The sequence below is a fragment of the Tupaia chinensis genome, unplaced genomic scaffold (assembly GCF_000334495.1).
Source record: "Tupaia chinensis unplaced genomic scaffold, TupChi_1.0 Scaffold000318_1, whole genome shotgun sequence".
In the NCBI taxonomy this organism is placed as follows: domain Eukaryota; kingdom Metazoa; phylum Chordata; class Mammalia; order Scandentia; family Tupaiidae; genus Tupaia; species Tupaia belangeri.
In genome coordinates, this window is record NW_006159811.1 from 3156150 (window position 1) to 3178585 (window position 22436).

At 38.1% G+C, this 22436-nt stretch overlaps 1 protein-coding gene across 2 annotated transcripts in view; it reads right to left on the reverse strand.

Annotated features, from left to right (window-relative positions):
- CFAP299 (cilia and flagella associated protein 299) overlaps positions 1–12349 on the reverse strand; it is a 511846-nt gene extending 499497 nt beyond the window's left edge. For both annotated transcript variants that reach the window (XM_006151456.1, XM_006151457.2), the window contains exon 1: positions 12212–12349. In XM_006151456.1, coding sequence (XP_006151518.1) covers positions 12212–12322 — 111 coding nt within the window. In that variant the 5' untranslated portion in view covers positions 12323–12349. The remainder of the gene's footprint in view (positions 1–12211) is intronic.
- Positions 12350–22436: the final 10087 nt, after the last annotated feature.

Genomic DNA, 22436 nt, shown 5'->3' on the forward strand with positions numbered 1-22436 from the left:
TTCCCTAAGCAATACATCACAGCATACAAAATGTGATTTCCCATCCAGAATATACTGCATAGTGACTTAATCATGCATACTATTATAAAAAATTTTCCATTTCTAGTTCCTAGAATATTTTTACCCCTCTTTCTGACCCTTTGTCCTTTCCCATCCTCTTCTCACACTATCTCTGGTGTCAACAATTGTCTTCCATTCCTTTCCCACCCACGTTGTATTGATCACACAATTTCTTAAATAATCTAACTACTTTCAATGGTAAGTTCACATGATACTATTAAGAAAACCAGTTTTAACTTAAATCATAGAAATGCTAAGGAACTTTTCTTAAAGCCAGGAAATAGGTTGGATTCTGTTCAAATGGTAGGTGCATGAACTTATCAGTCTCATGTACTTTATCTTCTGTTTTGGTTCAATTTTCCCGATTAAATTCTGGGATATAATATTCAACTCCAGACTTGTCCCTACGATTAAGTTGGCCACTTTCTTAGTTTTTGTACTCTTATTTCCGTGTGTCTGTATTTAATTTTCCTGATATAGCACACCCTTGAGAACTTCTTGGAGATCTGGTCTGGTGCTGGTAAATTCTTTCAGGTTTTGTTTATCTGAGAATGCTCTTGTCTTTTCTTCGCACATGAAAGATAATCTTGCCGGGTACAGTATTCTTGGCTGAAATTGCTTCTCTTAACACTTTGAATATATTTTGCCATTCTTTCCTCGCTCGCATTATTTCCGACAAGAGATCTGCTGCTGGTCTGATGGGATGTCCTTTGTAGGTAACTTAATGTTTTTCTCTTGCCAATCTTAGCATCTTGTCTTTGTCTGTGGTTTTGGTCAACCTGACTATAATGTGTCTTGGAGAAGATCTTCTTGGGTTGTTGATTCTATTTGGGGTCTTTTGTATTTCTTGGGACTGGATCTTTGAATGCCTCTCTAGGTTTGGAAAGTTTTCTTGCAGGATTTCATGGAATAGATTATCAATGCCCTTATGGGTCTCTTCACCTTCTGGAATGCCAATTATCCGGATGTTTGGACGTTTGATGGTATCTAGTACTTCTTGTATATTAGTCTCAAATTTTTGTGCCATTTTCTCAGTCTTTGTGGTGGATTTTTCTAGGCCAGCCATTTTCTCTTCTACGTCTGAGATTCTATTTTCTGTATGATCTAGTCTGCTTTTAATACTTTCAAGGGAGATTTTGACTTCCTGTATTTTAGACTTCATTTCTAACAGTTCCATTTGACTCTTTTGTAAAGCATGTAATTCCTCTTTTAGATCTTGCAAGAATTTCCTCACCTCCTAGAACTCATCAACTTCTTTCTCCTTTCTGTTTAGCAGTTCATTGTCTCTCTTCTCTTCCATCTCTGTTAGCTTCGCCATTATGAATGCTCTAAATTCCTTATCAGACATTTCCATGATTTGCATTGAACTGCTTGTGGGTGAAGAGGAGTTATTCTTTTCCCTTGGAGGAGAGGTATTTTCTTGCTTTCCCATACTTCTTGTGGTCCTGTGGTGATTTCTTGTCATCTGATGGATGGTGTGTTTCTTTCGAATTCTTGAAGTTCAATCATGCTAGCTTTGTTTGCTGGAGGCTGAATTATGAGTAGAAAATCTTCATTTCTCCTGTCCCCTGAAATGACTAGAGCCATGAGGAATCTTCTTCTGAAGGAAGGCCTCAGTTCTCCTGCCATGCTAGCTTTGTTTGCTGGAGGCTGAATTATCTGTAGAAAAATCTTCATTTCTCCTGTCCCCTGGAATGACTAGTTTGCAGGAGCCATGAGGAATCCTCTTCTGAAGGAACGACCTATGCAAATTCTGTTCGGAGACACACTTGTTGCCGATTTAGAGAATTTTCCAAGTCAGGAAACTGGGTGTACTCTGCTCCAATATGTTGATGACTTTCTGTTTGCTCCCATCTTTCACTCTTTTTGAAAGTCTGAATAATTTATAATACTGGATTTCCTCATGTTAAAACAGCAGGGCATTTTTTTTTAATCAGCCTATTATTGCAAGGGGGTTCTCTCAGAAACAAACATTGGAATGTATAGTTGTGTGCAGAAAGTTAATTGGAGAATGCTCTTGGAACTGATACTTTCAGAAGGGTAAGGAAAAGAGAGCTGAGATAATTGACAGCTCTGGTGCATTAGGATGGCCTTTTAGAGTTGTCCCAAATATATATATAGATATCTAGGTATATATATCTATATCTATATATATACATTTTGTGTGTGTGTATAGATATAGATTTATATATATACATTTTGTGTGTATATGTATAGATATAGATATATATATACCTCTAGACATCTATATATATATATACATATCTACATATACATGTATATGTATTTTTGACCCAAAATGTGTGTGTATATATATGTATATATACATACATATACATATGTATTTTTCCCAAAATGTGTATATATATATATATGTGTATATATATATATATATATATATATATATATACACATATATATACATACATTGCATTTATGTGTTCTTTACTTTGGTTACAAAAAATCATTTGGCTAGTTATTTGGCCATATCTTTATAACCCTATAATGAGCAGCAATTGGAAAAGAACTCCCCAAGAAAGGAGTATGACTTTGGAAAAGCCAAAAGACAGGGGTTACTGCAATCAGCTTAGTTAGGGGTTTGTCAACTTTATTGACATTCAATAAAACTTTCATTGATCTTCTCTATTATTTTTCACTTTTTCATTTCATGGATCTCTACTCTTTATTATTTCTACCCATTTACTTGTGTGGACTTAATTTTCTTTTCTTCTAGCTCCTTTAAGTGAAACTAAAATCATTGGTTTTCAGATGTTTTTTTCTTTTGCAATGTCAGCCTTTAAATCTATAAAGTTCTCTCTTTAAGTGTATCTGACAAATTTTGATATGTCTTGTTCTCATTTTGTTCAAATAAACATATATTCTAATTTTTCTTGTTTTTCTTTAAGCATGAGTTATTTAGAACTAAGCTTTTAATATTCAAAACTTTGGGAATTACACTGGTATACTTCTGTAATCAATTTCAATTTTTAATTTTGTTATAATCAGAGAATATGCTTCTGTATGATTTCAATATTTTAAATGTATTGAGACTTATTTTATGACCCAAGACCTCTTCATGAATGTCCCACATACATTTTTAAAGAATATGTATTCTATCATTGTGTGGTCATTGTATAAATGTCAAATTGGTTGCTAGTGTTCTTCAAATCTTTTATATTTTTCTAGATTTCCCATCTTCTGGTTCTATCAACTACTAAAAAACAAATGGTGTTATTTCTAGTCATAATTGTGAAGCTGTCTATTTCTTCTTTCAATTCTTACCAGTTTTTCTTCATGAATTTTAAAAATCTGTTATGAGACACATAGACTAGATGTTTATTATGACGTGATAAAATTATGCTTTATATATATATATGAAATGATCTCTTTTTCCCCTGATATATTTCTGATTCTGGGTTCTACTTCACTTGATATTTATGCAGTCATTACAACTCTCCTCATATTTGTGTTTTTATGACACACATTTTTCTACTTCTTTGCATTATTCAGTTATTAACAAAAAATTATCCTAGCTTTTGTTTGGCTGAAAAAAATACCTTACCTAAACTTTTTGCTAAATATTGTATTCTAGGTTGACTTTTTTAAAAAAAATCTCTCAGCACTTTAAAGATACTCCATTGTCCTATGGTTCTCCTTGTTTCTATGAGAAGTGTTCAGTCATACCTGTCTTTGTTTTATATCTACTTTCACTATGGTCACCTTTAAGATTTTCTCTTTAACACTAGTTTTCAGTAATTTTATTAAGATATTCCATTGAGTGGTTTTCTTTGTGTTTATTCTGCTTAGAATTTATTGAACTAGGGACAAGCAGTTGGCGTAATAGCTATGTTGCTGGACTCCCATGTAGTCATCTGCGGTTCGAATCCCAGGACCTGGTGGCTTAAACTCACGCCAGGTGCGTGTGCCTGCATGCCCAAGATCCCAAGAGGAGAACAGAGGAAAAAGGATTGTGGCATGGCCATCTTCCCTGGGGGTGGGAGTGATTTCTAGCTTTCTGTCTCTCCATGTCTCTGGTGAGCGCATGTGCCCTATAGCAAAAAAAAAAAAAAAAAAAAAAAAAGAAAAAAAAAAAAAAAAAAAAAGAATTTATTGAATTTCTTTTCATATTAATCATAACTTTTTAAATTAACAAGTAGAGAATAAGACACTTTTAAGATACTGTTTACTACATACTGAAACAGATCTGCTGTAAATTCAGAAATTCACACATTTACAGTAAAATGTGCTTACACTTAAATCTGAACAAATTTATTTAAAGCCCTTCTTAGATAGGTCCTAAATACATGCAATTACCCTGTAAAAATAAGACCATGAAGTTCAGGTAAGAAATTATCAAATTACTTAGTTACCAAAACTATAAAAAAGAAACAACAATAAAATAAAAACTAAGAAAAGACATTTTAAAAATAAATAAATAAGGAAGCTAACAGAGCAGCTTTTTAAAAACAGGCCATATATTGATCTTCTTGACTCTGTGAATTCAATAGTTTTCATTATATTCAGAAAATCTTTAGCCATTCTCTCTTAAAATATTTTTTCTTCCTTCCTTCCCTCTGCTCTTTTGGATTCCACTTACGTGCGTGTTAGACTGTTTGACACTGCACAGGTGTCTAAGGATCCGGTTTTGTCATTATTGCATTGTTTACTGCTGGTGAACAGAACTGTCGTAGATCATCAACTTTAGATTTTTAAAAAACTCACTTATTTGTTCTAACAGAGTTTTAGCAAATTTTGCTTGCATTTTCATTGAATATAATCTTATTGTCTGGAAATAATAATATTCTGACTCCTTCCGAATATTTATGGTAGGCCAGTCACAGTGGCACAGTAGTAACACAATGTTCTGCAATGCTGAAGCCACATGAGAAGGTCCCAGACTCTGATCCCAAGGTCTCCCTGTACATGCTGGGCATGTGCACGCATGCCCATGGTCCTGGCTGGCTGAGGCTGGGAATGGATTGCAGAGTGAAGACCCTATTGAGCTACTTCCTTCTACCTTTCTCTGTGTCTCTCTCTAAATAAAATAATAAATAATCTTTAAAAATTATTTATGACATTTTCCTTAAGTTACTAACTTTTCAAATGTTTAATTACTGAGTACAAAGTTTTTCACAATATACTCTACCAAATTATAAGGGTGAGTTTAAAATTTCATTCTATGACTTTTCGACATCCACAAAGAAAACCTTTTTCTCTTTTCTAGTTTGTTAATATCATGAGTTCATCCTTGCATCCTATGATAAATCATACTATTTTCATTTTAATATAGTCTTGAATTCATTTTAAATTTCCTTCATTCCATTCATAAGTAAAATCACTCTTTCATTTCCTATTCTGTGCTTCCTTTCCTTTTGTAAACCGATGCCAGCACTATATAAATCCTATAAAATTTAAGAAACTTGCATCCATCACATTTTACTAATTTTAATTATACAAATCACATGCAAATTCTCTTTTCTTGTTAAAAAAATTAAAGCATGGTATATGCAATGAATTTATATTGTATCAACTTAGCTAAGTTGGAACTTTCTCTCCCATAAGTTTTATTCCCTGGAAAGTTACACATTAGGATAGGCCACAAGAGATATTTGTAATATATTTAGGAGGCTGAAGTAACAGAACAGCTATATTGCTTTAGCTTTTGAAGAATATACTCCCTCAGCTTCTCCAACTTTTGGGTCAGGCAAATGTTAAGTTTTGGACTAAAGGTGCCAGCTTCTCTTGCAGAATGATCCCATCATCACAATTGGAGGACAGGGAGAGGTGAGAGTCTGATATGGGTTTTTGTCAGTCCTCATTAATTTAGGGCTCACTTTGCCCCTGCTTCCCCCACTTCTAAAGTATCTCTCCCTTATAGATGTCTGTCCAGATGACTTCAGGTTACAGAATTAGACACAAAGAAACAGTCTTTAATAAACTGCATAGACAGATCTTATACTCCTGTAACTCAAGTCTCTATTTAAAAAGTAAGTGTGAGGGCCAGCCGATGACATAGCAGTTATGTCTCTAGACTCCTGCATGGCCAACCACAGTTCAAGTCCTGGACCTGGTGGCTTGAAAAATCATGCACGGAGTATGTGTGTGCATGCCTGAGATCCCAGGAGGAGAATGAAAGAGAAGGGATTGCGGTGAGACCATCCTCCCTGGGAGGTGATTTGTTACTCTCTCTCTCTCTCTCCCGGAAGGGCATGTTCCTTTAAAAAAAAATAAAAAAAAAAAAAAAAAGGAAAGAAAAATAAATGAGTATATGTGAGTGTGTGTGTATAGTCCATGGAATACAGAGGCAAAAGTTATTTAGTTTATCAGCTTTAGAAACTTGGAATGAAAACAAAGCTTCAGGTAAACATGTTTGTTACTGTATTAGTTTCTCATGGCTGCCATAAGAAAAAACCATAAACTAGGTGACTTAGACCACTGAAACTTATTTTCTCATAATTCTGAAGGTTCAGGATCAAAATATCAGTGGACTGGGTTCTTCCGAGTCTTCCTTATGACTTGCAGATGGCCCATGTTCTTGCTGTATCTTCACGTGGTTGCCTCTCACTATGTGTCCTAATTTCCTTTTCTTGGATTCCAGTCACATTGGATTAGAGCCCAACTATCTGGCCTTATTTTCCCTTAATTACCTCTGTATCCACAATTATTCACACTATAAGGTACTTGGGGTTACAATTTCAACATATGAATTTGGGGAAGACAAAACTAAGCCTATAACAGATACCATAGGGAAATATGGTACTTCTTATTTTAGTGGAAATAAGAGGTATAACGGGGTTGGTTGCTTCTACGTGTGTGCTAGAGGACTTGGGGAAAGAAAATGCTCAGCTCAGCGGTTAAGGATTACCTAGCTACTTGGTAGCTGTTAATTTCATAAAAACCACTCTCATCATGCAAGGGTCAAAATTTTGTTCTCACGTGAATAAATAAACTTAGGATGAATTTGTCCTTTCTGCTCACAAAGCTGCTGAAACCCAAGACTTAGAGAAAGCCATATTCACCATCATGGTATTCCACAGAGCATTGCTTCTGATCATAGAACTCATTTACAGCAACTGAAATATGACAACGAACTCACTCTTACAATTCATGAGCTTTACCATGCTCCCCATCATCCTGTAGCATCTGGCTTGACAGAATAGTGGAATAACCTTTTCAAAGGCCCAGTGCTACTGAGTATCAACACTTTCTGGGCCAAGGTCAATCTCCTGCAGGATGCTTTATGCGAAGGATATATAGTGGTGTTTCTTTCACAGCCAGATTCACAGGTATAAGAATCAAAGGGTGAAAATCATAGTGGCCCTTCTATTACTATTACTTCAAGTAATTCACTATTGAAATTTGGCTTTTTCTGCTAGGATCTGCTAGTCTAGAAGTTTCAGTGCCCAGGAGGGAAAAAATTCCACAGAGGCACAATGATGCTATGAACCTACTGAAGGAAAAATATAGGTCTCCTCTTAAGTGAAGAGCAGCTAATGTGTGCCAACATTTCTTTCTATTAAATAAATAAAAGCTATAGCTGATTCTAAAATATGTAAATTAAAATTTTTCATGGGAAACAATATTTACTATGTACCTTGACACAATAAAAAAATACAATAGTTGTTTGCTAGTTGGCTTATTTTTTGTTAGTTGGCTTACTGTATATCTTGGTAAACTATGTTACTGTATTTTCCCTAGAGTCTCACCTAATCAATACTTGCCAAATAATTTTAAGGATAATGGAAAGAAAATTCTTTAAGCAAAACTCAATATTGCTTATGATTCTAATACTCCTTGATTTCTTATCTGAGAAAAAGTAAGAAATTCAATTAGGACTTTTATTTCTCCAGTGGTCATTGGCAGCTATTAAAACGAAGAGACTGATTGTTTCAATGAAAGAATTACTGAGAATGAACCTAGAAAATCACAGTGTAATAATTTTGCCAAAATTTTTCAGCTATTTGTATATTGATTTAGGAGATTAGTTTAATTAGGTCTGCTGATACTAATTCCCAGAACAAATATTGTTATTTGAGTTAACATAGATAAATCTAATTGCTGATACTGTGATAAAATGTTTAATGTTTTGTAGCTATCTAGTAAAACAGGCAAAGCACAAGAGACATAGAATGAAGAGCTTCTTTTATCCTCCTGAATCACCTTACCCCTTTCCAAATCATCAAATAATTAACTCGTGTCAGTCTTCAATTTTTTCCTACTTTCCTTTCTTCTTAGCCAAGTATCATATAAAAAGTAATGTGGATATTAAATTCATACACTATTTGTCTACTTACTATAGTCTGAGGTGTTAAATGACTATATAGATGTCAAAGTCATCACAGCAAATAATTGGAAAACTCAAAAGGGATGACTAAAAAGAGTAAAAGTACTATTTACAAAGACATGGCCAGAATTAATGGACATTAATGTGGGGTAGTGAAGCAACCTTGGGTTAGCAACAGTGGGAAGTCATTTAAACCATTTGGTGTAAAAGGAGATGGGAGAGAAAGCAATTCCTAGAACCAGAAGCACTGCCAGTCCCTGGAAAGAGCATGGCAGTTTTATGAATGAGAAGTTGGCCAAATGTAAGGAATGCAGCCACTCCCAAACCACAGCCAGTAGAGAGATGTCAGGAAATACATCCTCCAACCACTCTCTCCCAGCCCTCTTCTAATCCCTTGCTGGTGTTTCCTATTCACTGAAACCAACCCAGAGCCCAAAGGGCCTGATTAATTACCACTGTGGTCAGCTCTCAGGGGGTTAGGGGCACAAATAAGAACAGATAAGGGCAGAGAAGGGTAGAGAATAGATCAAGCACAAATCATAAGGCCATTTGTAGGTGAATCACTAGTACCAGTTTGTTTTTTTGAGAGAGAGAGAGAGAGCTTTTTGCCATAGGGTGCATGCACTCGCTGGAGAGACAGTGAGACAGAAAGCAAGAAATCACTGCCCAGGGCAAGAGAGGATGACCATGCCACAATCCCTTCTCCTCCAGTCTCTTCTCGGGATTTTGAGCACGCATGCACACGCACCCAGTGTGAGTTTCAAGCCTCTATCTCCAAGACTCACATCATGGTAAACCAGTTTTTAACCACTATATTACCTGCTATTCCCGAATCACTGGTACTATTTTTTTTTCACAATTCTTTTTTATTATTATTATTACTACTAATTTTTATGGAAATTATAATGACTGAAAACTTTTGGCAATCGAATACACTACACAATAAAAGAGTACCTGGAAGGCAGTAAAGACTTAGAATAAATGAAACTTAGACTGAATGTAAGCACTATACTAAAGTTAGGTTACTGAGGTCAAGTCTAGAACAGATTCTTAAACTCCTGCCAATTAAGACAATATCTACTACAGCAAGCTCTTGGTGAAGGATCATTAACTAAAAGGTGGTTAAATGAATACATGGACTGCATGAGTGGACAGATGGAAGTACAGCTGTCTCATAAAATTTTACAGGCATAAAGAACTTCGAGTGCAATCTAATCCAGCCCTTTTATTTTACAGGTAAAGAAAGAAAATTTCAAAATGCTTACATACACAATATTGCAGAACAAGAATCCAAATCTAATGATTCTAGGCTCAACTATAATGTGTGATCGCTAATTTACTGTTTAAAATTTGCTCCATTCAGCAAAGTTCAAGACATTTATTGTATAATATTGTAACTATAGTTAATAATAATATATTGTATTCTTGAAAATTGCTGAAGAGATTTTAGGAATACTGAGTAGTCTACTGTTGTTTGTGTGGCCTAAGTGGGCAATTAAACCGTATCCACAGAAAATATTTGAGAACATAAGTCTCCAGAGCTACTGATACCTAAAGTTGGTCATTAATCAATCTAAATATGTGTGTGTGTGTGTGTGTGTGTGTGTGTATGTGCGTATGCTTTACTATCATTACTCAACTATTAATAAATTTTCATCTTATTTTTTATTAAAGTACAAAATGAATAAGCCTAAACAATGCCAAATATAAAAGTAAACTTCTGGGGCCAGCAGGTGGCGTGGTAGTTGAGGCACCAGACTTCAAATGGTCGACTGCAGTTCGAGTCCCAAAACAGTGGCTTGAAAATCACAAGTGTGTGTGTGTGTGCGCATGCACATCCAAAATCCTGAGAGAATACAGGAGAAGGGATTGTGGGGTAACCATTACCTTGGAGGTGATTTTTCACTTTCCCTCTCTCTGTCTTCCTCCATCTTTCTCTGGTGAGTGTATATGGCCTATGGGGGGGGGGAACCCTACATTTCTTTACCATTCCGCCAAATATAGTCACCATCTACCATTTTGAAAACCTTTAAAGTTCCGATTGATAAAACACAAAGTGTTAATTTTTTAGCCCTAGTCAACATGGATGTTTTTAGTTCTCTATTCATATGAAAAACTTTTTTTAAATATTGAAACCTTTTAAACTAATACTAGGCTTAAATTTGGCAATCTTTCACATGTGCTACAAAGATGTTTTTATTCCATAAAGATGTTTATTGTCTACATTTCATCTTTGCTTACTTAAATATTCAGACATTTGGATACAAACATTGTTTAGCATAACTACTTTTTCCCCTTCATTTCATTGTCTTAGATGCAAGGCATAAAACTTCCTTTCATGATTTTAAACATATTATCTTTATAAAATACTAAAAAGCTTGTTTTATGAAGCTATAAACTATGTTGGAAATACCAGCTACATTTAACAGATAATTCCAAATACTTATCCAAGGTCACGCAACTCTTTTGTGGCAGAGATAGGCCTAGAATTAGATGTTTCTAGTCCCTTAAAAGAATGGCTAGGGGCACCCTATTGTCTGTGGTTAAGGGAGCTAAGTCCTATGTGAGCTACCAAGCTTTGGAGACTTAAGAAACACATCAGGTGCATGGATGCCCCAAATCCTACTCACAGGTTGGAGATACGGAGGTTAAGGGTTTTCGGTGTGACCATGCCAGTTCTGGGTGGAAAGAAGTGTGCTGTTTCCTGTCTCTCCCTGACTCTCTGGTGATTGATTGCATAATCCTCTGGCAGTTAAAAAAAATTTCTATACCTAGCCCATGAAAGTGTTTTGAAGGATAAGCACTTTCAAACCTATAATCCACTTTTAAATGAAACCCAACTTCTGTCCGATATTTGGAGGCCAAAAATTTCAGTCCACTAAAATACGAAATTATATACCGTTGCAGACTGGAAGTGTGGGGATTCAAATTCTTCCCAGACTCAACTGTGGTTTGATGCCACAGAGTGGCGCTAGTTCTCGCTGGCCCAAACAGGGAAGGGACAGTGTGAGGCTGACACGTCTAGGACAGCAGAATCTCCAGGATGATGGGCATGTAGCCAGTCTAGCCGGGCGCTTGGCTGGGAACACGCCCGGGCTTCAGGGCCCCACGGTCCAGCTCCCGGCTTCCCAGCCCGGACATACTCGCTACTATCCGCGTTTCCTCTAGAACTCGACCCTGGCTCCTCTTCCTCCTGGCGCGGGTGAGGGTGAGGCTGTCTGCTGAGCAGAAGACAGTAACCATTAGGTCTGATTTCTTGGTTTTGTTTTTGTTTTTGTTTCTGTTTCGTTTTTGGATGTTTACTACCGACATTGGTTGTGATTATCAAACTCGATAAACAAGTCAGGTATAAGCCTCCACACCTACCCGTAGCAGGAACTGAGGAGCTCTCTGAATCAACAGCGTGGGGTGGGAGTTTGTGGACCCAGATGCCAATATAACACCAAATACCCTAGGCTGGTGCTGTCTTTTGCCCTGGTACGATTCGGTCTTCTGTTCTTTCGTACAATCTGGCAAAGTCGGGAGACGCAGGCTGTGCGCCCCGGTACAGCCCCCGAGAATTCTGGGCAGGCCACTCCTTGCAGAGAATGCCTGTGGAAGGGGCGTGGGCCAGGAGGAGCCATGAAACGCCAGGACACAGAAAATCACTACTCCCAGTGGGCATGTCGCGTGTCTCTGCGCGGGGTGACATGAGGGGCCCACATTCTGTCAGGACACGCAGCGCGGGAGGGACGGGAGATTCACCGCAGCAGCTTCGAAGCGGTCTGCCGCGGGGACTGCAGCCTGCGCGACCGCCTCCAGGGGGCGAGAGGCCTAGCCGCGGGGACTCGCGGAGGGACTGAGGGACTCTGCCGCGACGCCCCTTACCTCCAGGTAGTACAAGTCCACCGTGGTGATCTGCGAGTCGAGGAAATCTTCATAGGTGCTGAACTGAGTGACTATATTGTCCACGGCCGTCTGCCCCTCTTCCTGATCCATTGCGGTTGCCTCGGCCTAAGCGTCCGTAGCAACAGAGGCACGCGGGCAGGGTCGGGGGCTCCTCCCACTTCGTTCCATCCAATCAGCTAGAGCCATTGTGGCGCCCTCGCCGTTAACCCCGCCCACCGTCTTGTTACTCAGTTTAAAGCCTGACCCGCGCGCGTTCCTGCGAACTCTGGCTCAATTTCCTACAGTGGCTGCTGAGGTCTGAGACCTATAAAGCACTCAGAATTTGGGAAAATAGTGCAAAGTCTAATCTGAAGTTACAAGTTTTCACACTGCCAAGAGATCTAGGCAACATATTGTGGATCCCCGTTCCGAAACTCATTGTAAAACCATATTGGGCAAGACAAAGATACTGCGGAATTTTGCAAGAAGAGTATCACAAAACAAAAGTCTCTGGTTATGGTCTTCTGACTATGACCAGTAACAAAAATACATGAGTGATTTTATCAAATGTATTATATATTATAACTTAAACACAAATCTTTGCTAATGTTTGAATATGAGGAACGAGTCCTAAATTCTCAAAGAAACTCAGTATCTTTGAAGAACTCTTTTGGCCCAAGTCGTGCTTTTAAGTTTTTTAAACTATTTAAATTTTAATAAACACATAGTGTAAAGCTTTACTTTTTTCGAAGTGACTTCTTGAAGGGCAAAATATCTGTAGAAACTTAGAAAATAAAAGTTTTTACAGTAGATTTTTGTTTTCTGTTAGAAAAAAAAATGTATTTTTAAAACATGGAATTAAAGGAAGCCAATGTTGAATTTGTTTGGTAGCTCAGTGGGACTGCAATATTCCATGTGGCTGTAGCCGCCTGGGAAGGTTCTGGGTTTGCATCCAGAAGTTTCCTTGTACACACAGTGTGGGCAAGCAGGTGATCCTGACTGGCTAGGGCTAGGGCAGATGGTAAAGTGAAGACACTGTAGGGTCTCTGTTTCTCAAGAAATTAACTTTGAGGGAAGAAAAACAAAACAAAGCAAAACAAAAACCTGAGAGAACTTTCTTCTCTCTCCCCACCATGTGAGGACACAGTAAGAAGGTGCCATTAACCAGGAAGCCGGCCTTCACCAGACCCCGAACCCTCCCATGCCTTCATCTTGCACTGCTCAGCCTCCAGAACTCCAGGAGAGGGTGGGGTGTGCTTGTTGCTTAAGTCAAATGAATAAATCAAGGAATCTGACATGGCAGCTGCAAAACTTTTCAGAATCTGTTTTGGGATTGTAATATTTTATTAATCACCCTTAAAAATCAAAATAGTACAACACCAAACCTATGGTGTTTGCTCTTTAAGTGCTTACTGAATCAATTTAGACTTGCATAGATATGCTAAAACTATCTTTTTAATGTAAGATAGTTAGAGTTGTAAGATACTTCCTCCACTTCCAGTTAGCTTCCCCAGTTTACAAAAGCCCTCTGGAAAGTTAGGATGTCATTTATGGACAAATTTTAAGTGAAGAAGATACAATAATCCTTTTTTTTTAAGAATTATTTATTTCCATTTGTTATTGTTATTATTTTTTCTTTATTTGACGAGAGAGAGAGAGAGAAAAGGAAAGTGAGAAAGCAAGCCACCAGGTCCAGGACTTGAACCATGGTTGGCCATGTGGGAATCCAATGCCCTTCCTTATCCACCACACCACCTGCTGGCCCCTAGATACAATAACCTTTAAGGTATTACTCTTTTTTATTTAATGAATATATTCTGAAATGTTTTTAAAAGCATTTTGGATCTCTTTTTTAAATGCAATTTCTTAAAGTTTATTCATTTATTTCTTCCATGACAGTGATAGAGTAATAGAGAGTCATCCCCAACAGGGTCCTCATGCCATGATCCACACACAGTCTCAGCTAGCCCAGATCACAGGCATGCGCGCACACACACACACACACACACTCACATACTGTGCTCAGGAATGTCCCAGTACATGAACCCAGGACCTTTCCCATGTGGGTTCAGTTGTGTTACCACTGTGCCAGCATCTGTTCCCTTAATGCAATTTAATCTTTGAATTTAGAAAAAAGGGAAAAGAAAAAAAAAAGAACCCCTGAGTACTCATGACACAACAAAAGTAATAATAATAACTTTGTTTTGTTATAATATGTTTTGGATCCACATTTTTTGGTTTTATTTTTGTTTTCTTTTTTAGTTTTGCTACAGTGCACGTGCTCACTGGAAAGAGACAGAGAGAGAGAGAGAAAGTGAGAAAGCACCCTCCAGGAGGCATAACCATGCTGCAATCCCTTCTTCTCCATTCTCTTCTCAGGATTTTGGGCACACGTGCACCCATGTCTGCCGTGTTTATCAAGCCTCCAGTCTGAAAGTCAGACACATAGTCAGCCTTGTGGGATCCAGCCACCTTAGCCACCATGCCACTGGCTAGCCCACAACAGTTATTGAGTGCTCCCTGTATGACAGGTACTGTTCTAAAAACAAGATGAATTACCTCATTCACTAGTGTTTGTATTAAATAGTGTTTGTATTAAAATTAACAGCCATTAATAGTTTGACACCATCTAATATAGAGAAATATATAAAAAGTAAAATAGCCCAGGAATAAAGAAGCAATCCAGATCATTTGAAATAGTCTAGGAGAGAACACAGGTCTCGGTATTCTCTACTCTCTGCAGAGATCTAAGTCTCTACTGAAAGAGTCATTATTCTGTGTAATTGAGCACAAGGAAAGGCTTAGGAAAGATTCAGCCACTTTTCAAGGTCAAAGAATATAAGGATTTAATACTATAATAATATTTAGTTCGACCTTATCATGTGCTAAATATCTTACATGCATTATCTCATTTAATCATGACAACAAACTCACGAGGAAAATAGCAATGTCATTATTCTCAGTATACAGACAGAATGAATTTAAATGCCTTGATCAAAGTCAAAAGATTAAAAAAACACCCCAAGTTACGACTACCAATTTCAATAAAGAGAAAACAGGGGTAAAAGAGGATTTGAAGAGCCTCATGAAATAATTATAAAGTGGTTTATTTGTTTGTAAGAAAAGAAATGTCAGTTTGTGCTAAGGTATGTGGATTGGCCTAAATGAAAGAAACAAAAGAGGATGCCAGCCACTGGGCACCCCCATTTCCTCTAACAAGAGAGGGATGTGATAAAATGGTTTAGGAATACTATTGAAGTCTCCAGAGTGACTTACATGTATTACATTTGTTGTAAAGTCTTCCTGCATCAAGATTTCATCATTTGCAAAGACAGTGTAGCATCCAGGGACTGTTTGGGTTGATTAAACTATACAACTTTGATTACAAGAACCTATATGTTAGTAAAATGTGATGTTATTCTTTGCCTATATATTGTTAGATATAATCTACTGTAATGGCGCATTTTCAGGGAAAGCTAATTAAATCTATCTTTCTTTATTTCTTTCTCTCTCTTTCTTTCTTTCTCTCTCTTTCTCTCTCTCTTTCCTTCTTTCTTTCTCTCTTTCTTTCTTTCTCTCTTTCTTTCTTTCTTTCTTTCTTTCTTTCTTTCTTTCTTTCTTTTTTTTTTAGGATTTTGTCATAGAGCATGTGTGCTCACCAGAGACAGACAGAAAAAGGGAAAGTGACTTTCAAGCCACCAGGTCCAGGACTCTAACTGTGGTCAACCATGAGGGAATCCAGCACCTTAACTACCATACCACCTGCTGGTCTCAAAACCTAATTAAATTTACCATTTGGTTAACAACTCTTTGATGAAGTAATCGCTAAGGTATCTAAATTTAAACGGTCATTTTAAAAAGTATTTTCCAGGACCAGCAGTTAGCGTAATGGCTATTTCGCTGGATTCCCACGTAGTTGACCGTGGTTCGCGTCCCGGACCCGGTGGCTTAAACTCTCCAAAAAAAAAAAAAGAAAGCTTAGAAAAAGGCAACTGAGGTAGGTCTACTGTATACTTGTAGCATTTCTGTAAGAAACAAAGCCAAAAAAGACAAAAAAATTCTTGTTTCTTCTTCGATAGTAAAGAGAAGATGATTTGTTGAAAATCACCCCCAGTGTTTCAAGTTGGAAGATATTACTGAACTCATTGATGGAAAATACTTTTTTTTTTTTTTTGGAGAGGCTTTCGATATAGGGTGCATGTGCTCGCCAGACAGACAGAGAGAGACAGAGAGACAGAGAGACAGAAAGCGAGAAATCACCCCCCAGAGGGGATGGCCACGCCACAATCCCTTCTCCTCCATTCTCCTCCGGGGATCTTGGGCATGCACGCACACGTGCCCGGCCTGAGTTTTAAGCCACTGGGTCCGGGACGCGAACTGCAGTCGACTACGTGGGAGTCCAGCGACACAGCCATTACGCTAACTGCTGGTTCCCCTAAACTTTTAATTTAAGTTCAGAACAACATTCAGGCCTGTGCTTCGATTTAAGTTCAGAACAACATTCAGGCCTGTGCCTTAGATATTATGTAAAAGAGTGGCAATTACCTGAAAGATATAAATGAGAGCCACAGCATGTCTCTTTTTTTCTATTGCAAGACCTTTGTTATAATTAGGAAATAGTTTATTTTGGATAATGCAGTCTTACTTCAAGTCTAGGTTTTTGTATTTTTTGTTTTGTTTTGTGTGTGTATGTGAGTGCTATAGAGCACATGCACTTGCCAGAGAGAGGAAGAGAGAGGGAAAGTAAGAAATTGTTAAAGGTAGATATTATGACCAGGGAATCCCAATATGCTAACAAAGGGGACATCTGACACATCAATCACTATTACCAGGGATCACAGCTAGGACACACCAGGCTCCAAAAGAAGAGAGGTCATCTACTCTTATTCTTCCCTCCTGCCTTCCAGCATATGCACACAGGAATTCACTGGAATGCTTGGTCAACATCCCACTTCCCATTGGGGACAATAAACTAATATGGAGAAGATTGCTCACATCTTCAAAGTCTACACTGGGCTTGCATAATCAGGTAATCATATTCCTTACTTGACAAAAAGTACACAAGCACAGATAAAAGCCCAGAAATTTAAACCAAGAAGCAGGCTACAATGACAGACCTCCCCTCCTAAATATTCATGACAAGATCCCAAAATAAAAGTAACACCTAAGCCCATTTCCAGCACAGTTGTCCTCTAAAAGCTGCCTACTTCCAAGCCTTTCTGGCATGGGCATATTCTTTCTCTGTTAAAAAAAAAAATCACCCCTTTTCTATTAAAAGCTTTTTTTTCCTACTTTACTTGTGTTTGCATCCTTATTCTGCATCTCAGGGCAGGTCTCTAATATCAGAGATATGGACCCAAAAAACTGAGTATTTTACACAACATAGCTGAGCTCTCCATCTGATAACAAAATTAACTCCCAAGATGGATGGAAAAGCTACAATCCCCTCCCATTCAAGATTCTTTCAGGATTTGGGGCATGCACACACATGCATCCTGGTGATTGTCAAACCCGCTGGGTCTGGGACACGAACCAAGCAACTGACCTTGTGGGACCTAGTGCCTTAACAGCCATGCTACATGCTGGCTACAAGTCTAGGATTTTTTTTAAAGATTTAAGCCTAGAATTTAGCATCAATCCCAGAAACTATTCTTTGCCAAAAACAAAAAAAAAAGCAAAGATTATGTAAATTCACAACAAAACTCAAAGATGTAGGAGAGCAAACATATGTAAGAACAACAAAATACATGCCATATTTAGCTTCATTACTGAGTATAAGCTAGCACAATGTAAAAATAAAGGTCTTCGGCAAAACCAAGTATAAGTATTTCTTTGAAATAAACAGGCTTTTGTACTGTACATACCTGGTAGAAATATATTAAAGATTTTCAAATTAAACCATACACTTTTAATTTCCAAATATTTAGTAATTTACTATTAATAGGTGGGAAAGTGAATAGAAATCATAGTTGGTACGTTGACAGGATAGGAAGGGGAAATGTTAATAAGATGCTAAACACTCTGAGTAAGAACTTGAGGCTTGATCATAAGCTAGACTTAATACATTACCATATTGTAGGAAAGCAAAACATATGCTCACTCTAGTAAGATAAGAGATTTGAGTCTGATGTTGCCCAACTGCTCATTAAGTGTGATTGCAGATGAGGGCTATTGCTTAATCATCAGCCAAGGAGAGCTCTTTTGCACTTTGTAATAAGGATGACACTGAATTTATTTAAACTGTTCCTTGTGATGAGATCACTGGACTTCCTTGCACACCATCTCGGTTATTCTAACTTGTGCTAGAGTTCTACTTTCACAGCTTCTCCATCATGGAGACACGATGTGTTTGTATGCTGTAATTCACAAGTTTTCTCCTTCCTTACCAATATCTCTCAGTGGTGAGAAGAGTTCAGAAAATAGACAACTATAAGATAGAATTACTTCCAGTACTGTGATTGACAGGTGTCAGCCAGAGATAAAGATTGAGAACTACCACTGTGCTGGATTGATGACGGGCATGAACACCCCAATCAGCTCTGTGGTACAGAAAAAAAAAAAAAAAAAAAAAAAAAAAAAAACTTGGGCTTTCAGGGCTTTATAGGGTATGTCTAACGCCCTCACTAAAAATTTCCTCATTTTTGGGGCCAGCAGGTGGTGTGGTGGTTAAAGGCGCTGGATTCCCACATGGTCAACCATTGTTCAAATCCCAGACCTGACAGCTTGCTTTCTTGCTTCCCTTTCTCTGGTCAAATTTTAAAATAATAACAAATGGAATTAAATAAATAATTCTTTTAAAATTTTTTTCATTCTCTTTGCCTACATGGAAATCAGGCTGTAACCTAAAACACTGTTTCTGAGTGAATAAGCACTCTCAGAAAATGTCGCACATGGGACCAGCAGATGCCATAATGGTTACATGGCTAGACTCCCACATAGTCCACCAATTCAAGTCCTGGACCCAGCAGTTTAAACTCATGGCAGGTGCATGTGTGTGAGTGCCCAAGATCCTGAGAGGAGAAGCCCATCCCCTTGGGGGGTGATTTCTCATTTTCTGTCTCTGTCTCTCCAGCAAGAGCACGTGCCCTATAGCAAAAATCTCTCTTAAAAAAAAAAAAAAGTCACACAGGAATAGACAGGCACCACAATCAAAGCAGATATGACAGCTTTGAGTAGGTGCTTAATATGTGTTTTTCTTCAGTTCATTCTTATTTTCTACAATGACTTCCTACTTTCTTCTCTCTCCTTAATCTTATATCATCTTATTTCAAAGCAAATCTATTTAACTCCTATTCTCAAAGGAAGTAAAAGTTATCAGATTGTACTACCTGTGGTCAAATGCATAAACTTACTCATATTAATTATCAATCCTTTAACTTCTTTTCTTGTTTTTGAAATGGGGAGATTTACCATCTGTATACCAGCATTGTAGCCTGGTTCTGTCTCCTGTCTTCTTAGGATTTCTCATTTTTATTTTCCCCTCTTTCCCATATTGTTAATTTATTTCTCCTTCTTTCCCTTTACTACCTTCTTTCCCTTTATAAAACCGAGCAAAAGAACCCCAAAACACACCTCCCTCAATCCCGTATCACAGGTTTCCTGCTCTTCCCAGCAAAGCTTCTGAAAGGAGTTATCTACAGTCGCTGTCTCCATTGTCTTACCTTCTACTTTCTGCCCAACACATTCCAACCTGGCTTTACACACTGTTTCACTGAAATCAATTTCATAAAGTTTATTATGATATCTTTGCCATTAAGGCTAATAGAAACATTTTTTCTATCGTCATATCTTGACTCTTAGCAGGATTTGACCCTGTGGCCAACAGTCCCTTCTTTCCTTCTCTTCCGAATTTCCATCTTTAGTGTTCATCATATACTTTGCCCTGAGGTTAGTAGGTGGATTGTTTTTCCATTAGTGTCTTCTCAGATTTTTGGTTTGGTTTGGTTTGGTTTTCTGGCTCCTCTTCCACTTAACTATTAATAGCATTTTAAAAGTTGAAGAGTCTCAGTGTACTCCCATAGGCCTTTTTCTGCTTCTACACGCTTGTTCTTGGAGACGTCATCCTAATTCATTTTTTTATTTATGGTCCTACACGCATTTGGTTCTCAGATTTGTGTAACTTGCCAGTTCACTCTCCTGAGCTCCAAATCACATATCCTCCTGCCTACCAGACACTACGTGGATGCATACAGGTACAAAGTTGAATTCTTCCTCCTCGCCTGCCTCCTAAATTTGCTCCTCCCCATGTTCCCACTCTCAGCCCCTTCTCCTTTCAGTGGTTAATGGAAGAAACCTGGAAGGCATCTTGACCTTTGCCTCTTTTTCACCTTTGAAATCTAAGTCCTGATACTTCGTTCTCCCAAGTACATCTCTTACAGTCTTCAGTTTCTCTCCAAACTTGCTGACATTGCTTGTTACCTAAGCCAAAGTCTGCCACTTAAACTCCAAGAATAGCATCTTTACTTGTACGATATCCCTCTGGGCGCCCCTCCATTCTACTCTTCCCAGTGTAGTCAGAGTGAAGGTTTAAAAACACTAATCTGATTTCATATGCCCCTCTTAAAAACCGTCATCACTGGGACCAGCAGATGGCATAATGCTTACATCACTGGACTCCCACATAGTTGACCATGGTTTGAGTCCCAGACCGAGTAACTTAAAACTCACGCCAGGTGGGGACCAGCAGATGGTGTAATGGTTATGTCACCGGACTTCCACATAGTCAACCGCAATTCACATCTGGGACCCAGAGACTTAGAAAACACACCGGCAAGTGTGTATGCATATGCCCAAGATCCTGGGAGGAGAATGGAGAGAAGGAATTCAGCATGGCCATCTCCTCAGGGGAGGGGGGAGATTTCTTGCTTTCTTTCTGTCTCTCTCCATCTCTCTAGCAAGCACACATGCCTAGTGGCAAATAAATAAATAAATAAATAAATAAAAAAGAAAGAAAAAGGAAAAGAAAATACAAACAAACAAACAAAACCCCTCATACCTGGTTCATGTGCGTGCATGCTTAAAATCCCAAGAGGAGAATGGAGGAGAAGGAATGGTGACATAGTCATCCCCTCAGGGGGTGATTTCTCGCTTTCTCTTTGTCTCTCTCTCTGTCTGTTGGGCGAGCATACAAACCCTATAGCAAAATCTCTCTTTAAAAAAAAAAAAAAGAAAATCTTCATTGCTTTCCCATTGCCAAAGTACTGCCTTCTTTTGTATTTTCTTTTTAATTTTCAGATTAATTTCACATTTCTTCTGTCTTTTTTACATGACTTACAAGATCTTCCACATTCTGACCCTCACTCGGCATCCACCATCTTATCTGTTACGTGTTCCAACCACACCAAACTGCTTTCAGTTTTCCAGGAAGCCACCATCTCTTTTGCTGCTGGGTCTCAACATCCCTTGAGCCTTCCTTCACAGACGTACCTTTCCCACTCACTTACCAGTTCCTTGTCACAGACATAGGTAAACGGATAGGGAGAGAGTTAGACATAGAGACAGAGATAAAGTAATCTTCTCTTTTGTGTTCCCAGAGCCTTCCAATATCCCCACAATTTGTTGCAAATATTGCGTTGTCAGAAAAGTCATGATTTTTGCATAGAAAAATACATCATGACTTTTCCGACAGATACCCCAATATATTCCTTATAATAAAGTATTTGCTAAATAAATGTCTATAAAATGTATTAGACTATGCACATGGAGCCAAAGACCATCTCAACCCTCCTCACCAGTATGTTCCCAGCATCTGACATGGCACCTGGAACATGGTGATACCTCAGAAGTATTTGCTGAAGAAAACACGTTTCTCATATGTTTTATTCATTAAAAAGGACTCCACTCAGTGTAAGGAATATGAAGATAAGCAACCTAAATATTAGCACCTATGATTAAGAAAAGTATTGAACAATAAGGATGTGGATGATAACAACACAAGACAGAGAGATATTTTTGGAGCGCTATACAAATTCAGAGGCACGAAAAGTCACTTCCAAAGGAAGGGCATCAAGTTTAAAAGATGACATAGCTTTGTGCTGAACTTGAAGTATTGAGATGGGCTGCTGGGACTCTGAATAAATGTCAGGCGAATGAATCACGCATGCTATAGTTTCAAGGTGAATAAACCAAAGATAATGCCCGGGGAAGAGTGATCAAGTGAATTTGATCATAGTACAGGATATGCGAAGGGGGTGACAAATGGAATGGTAGGTAAGAAACGATTGTG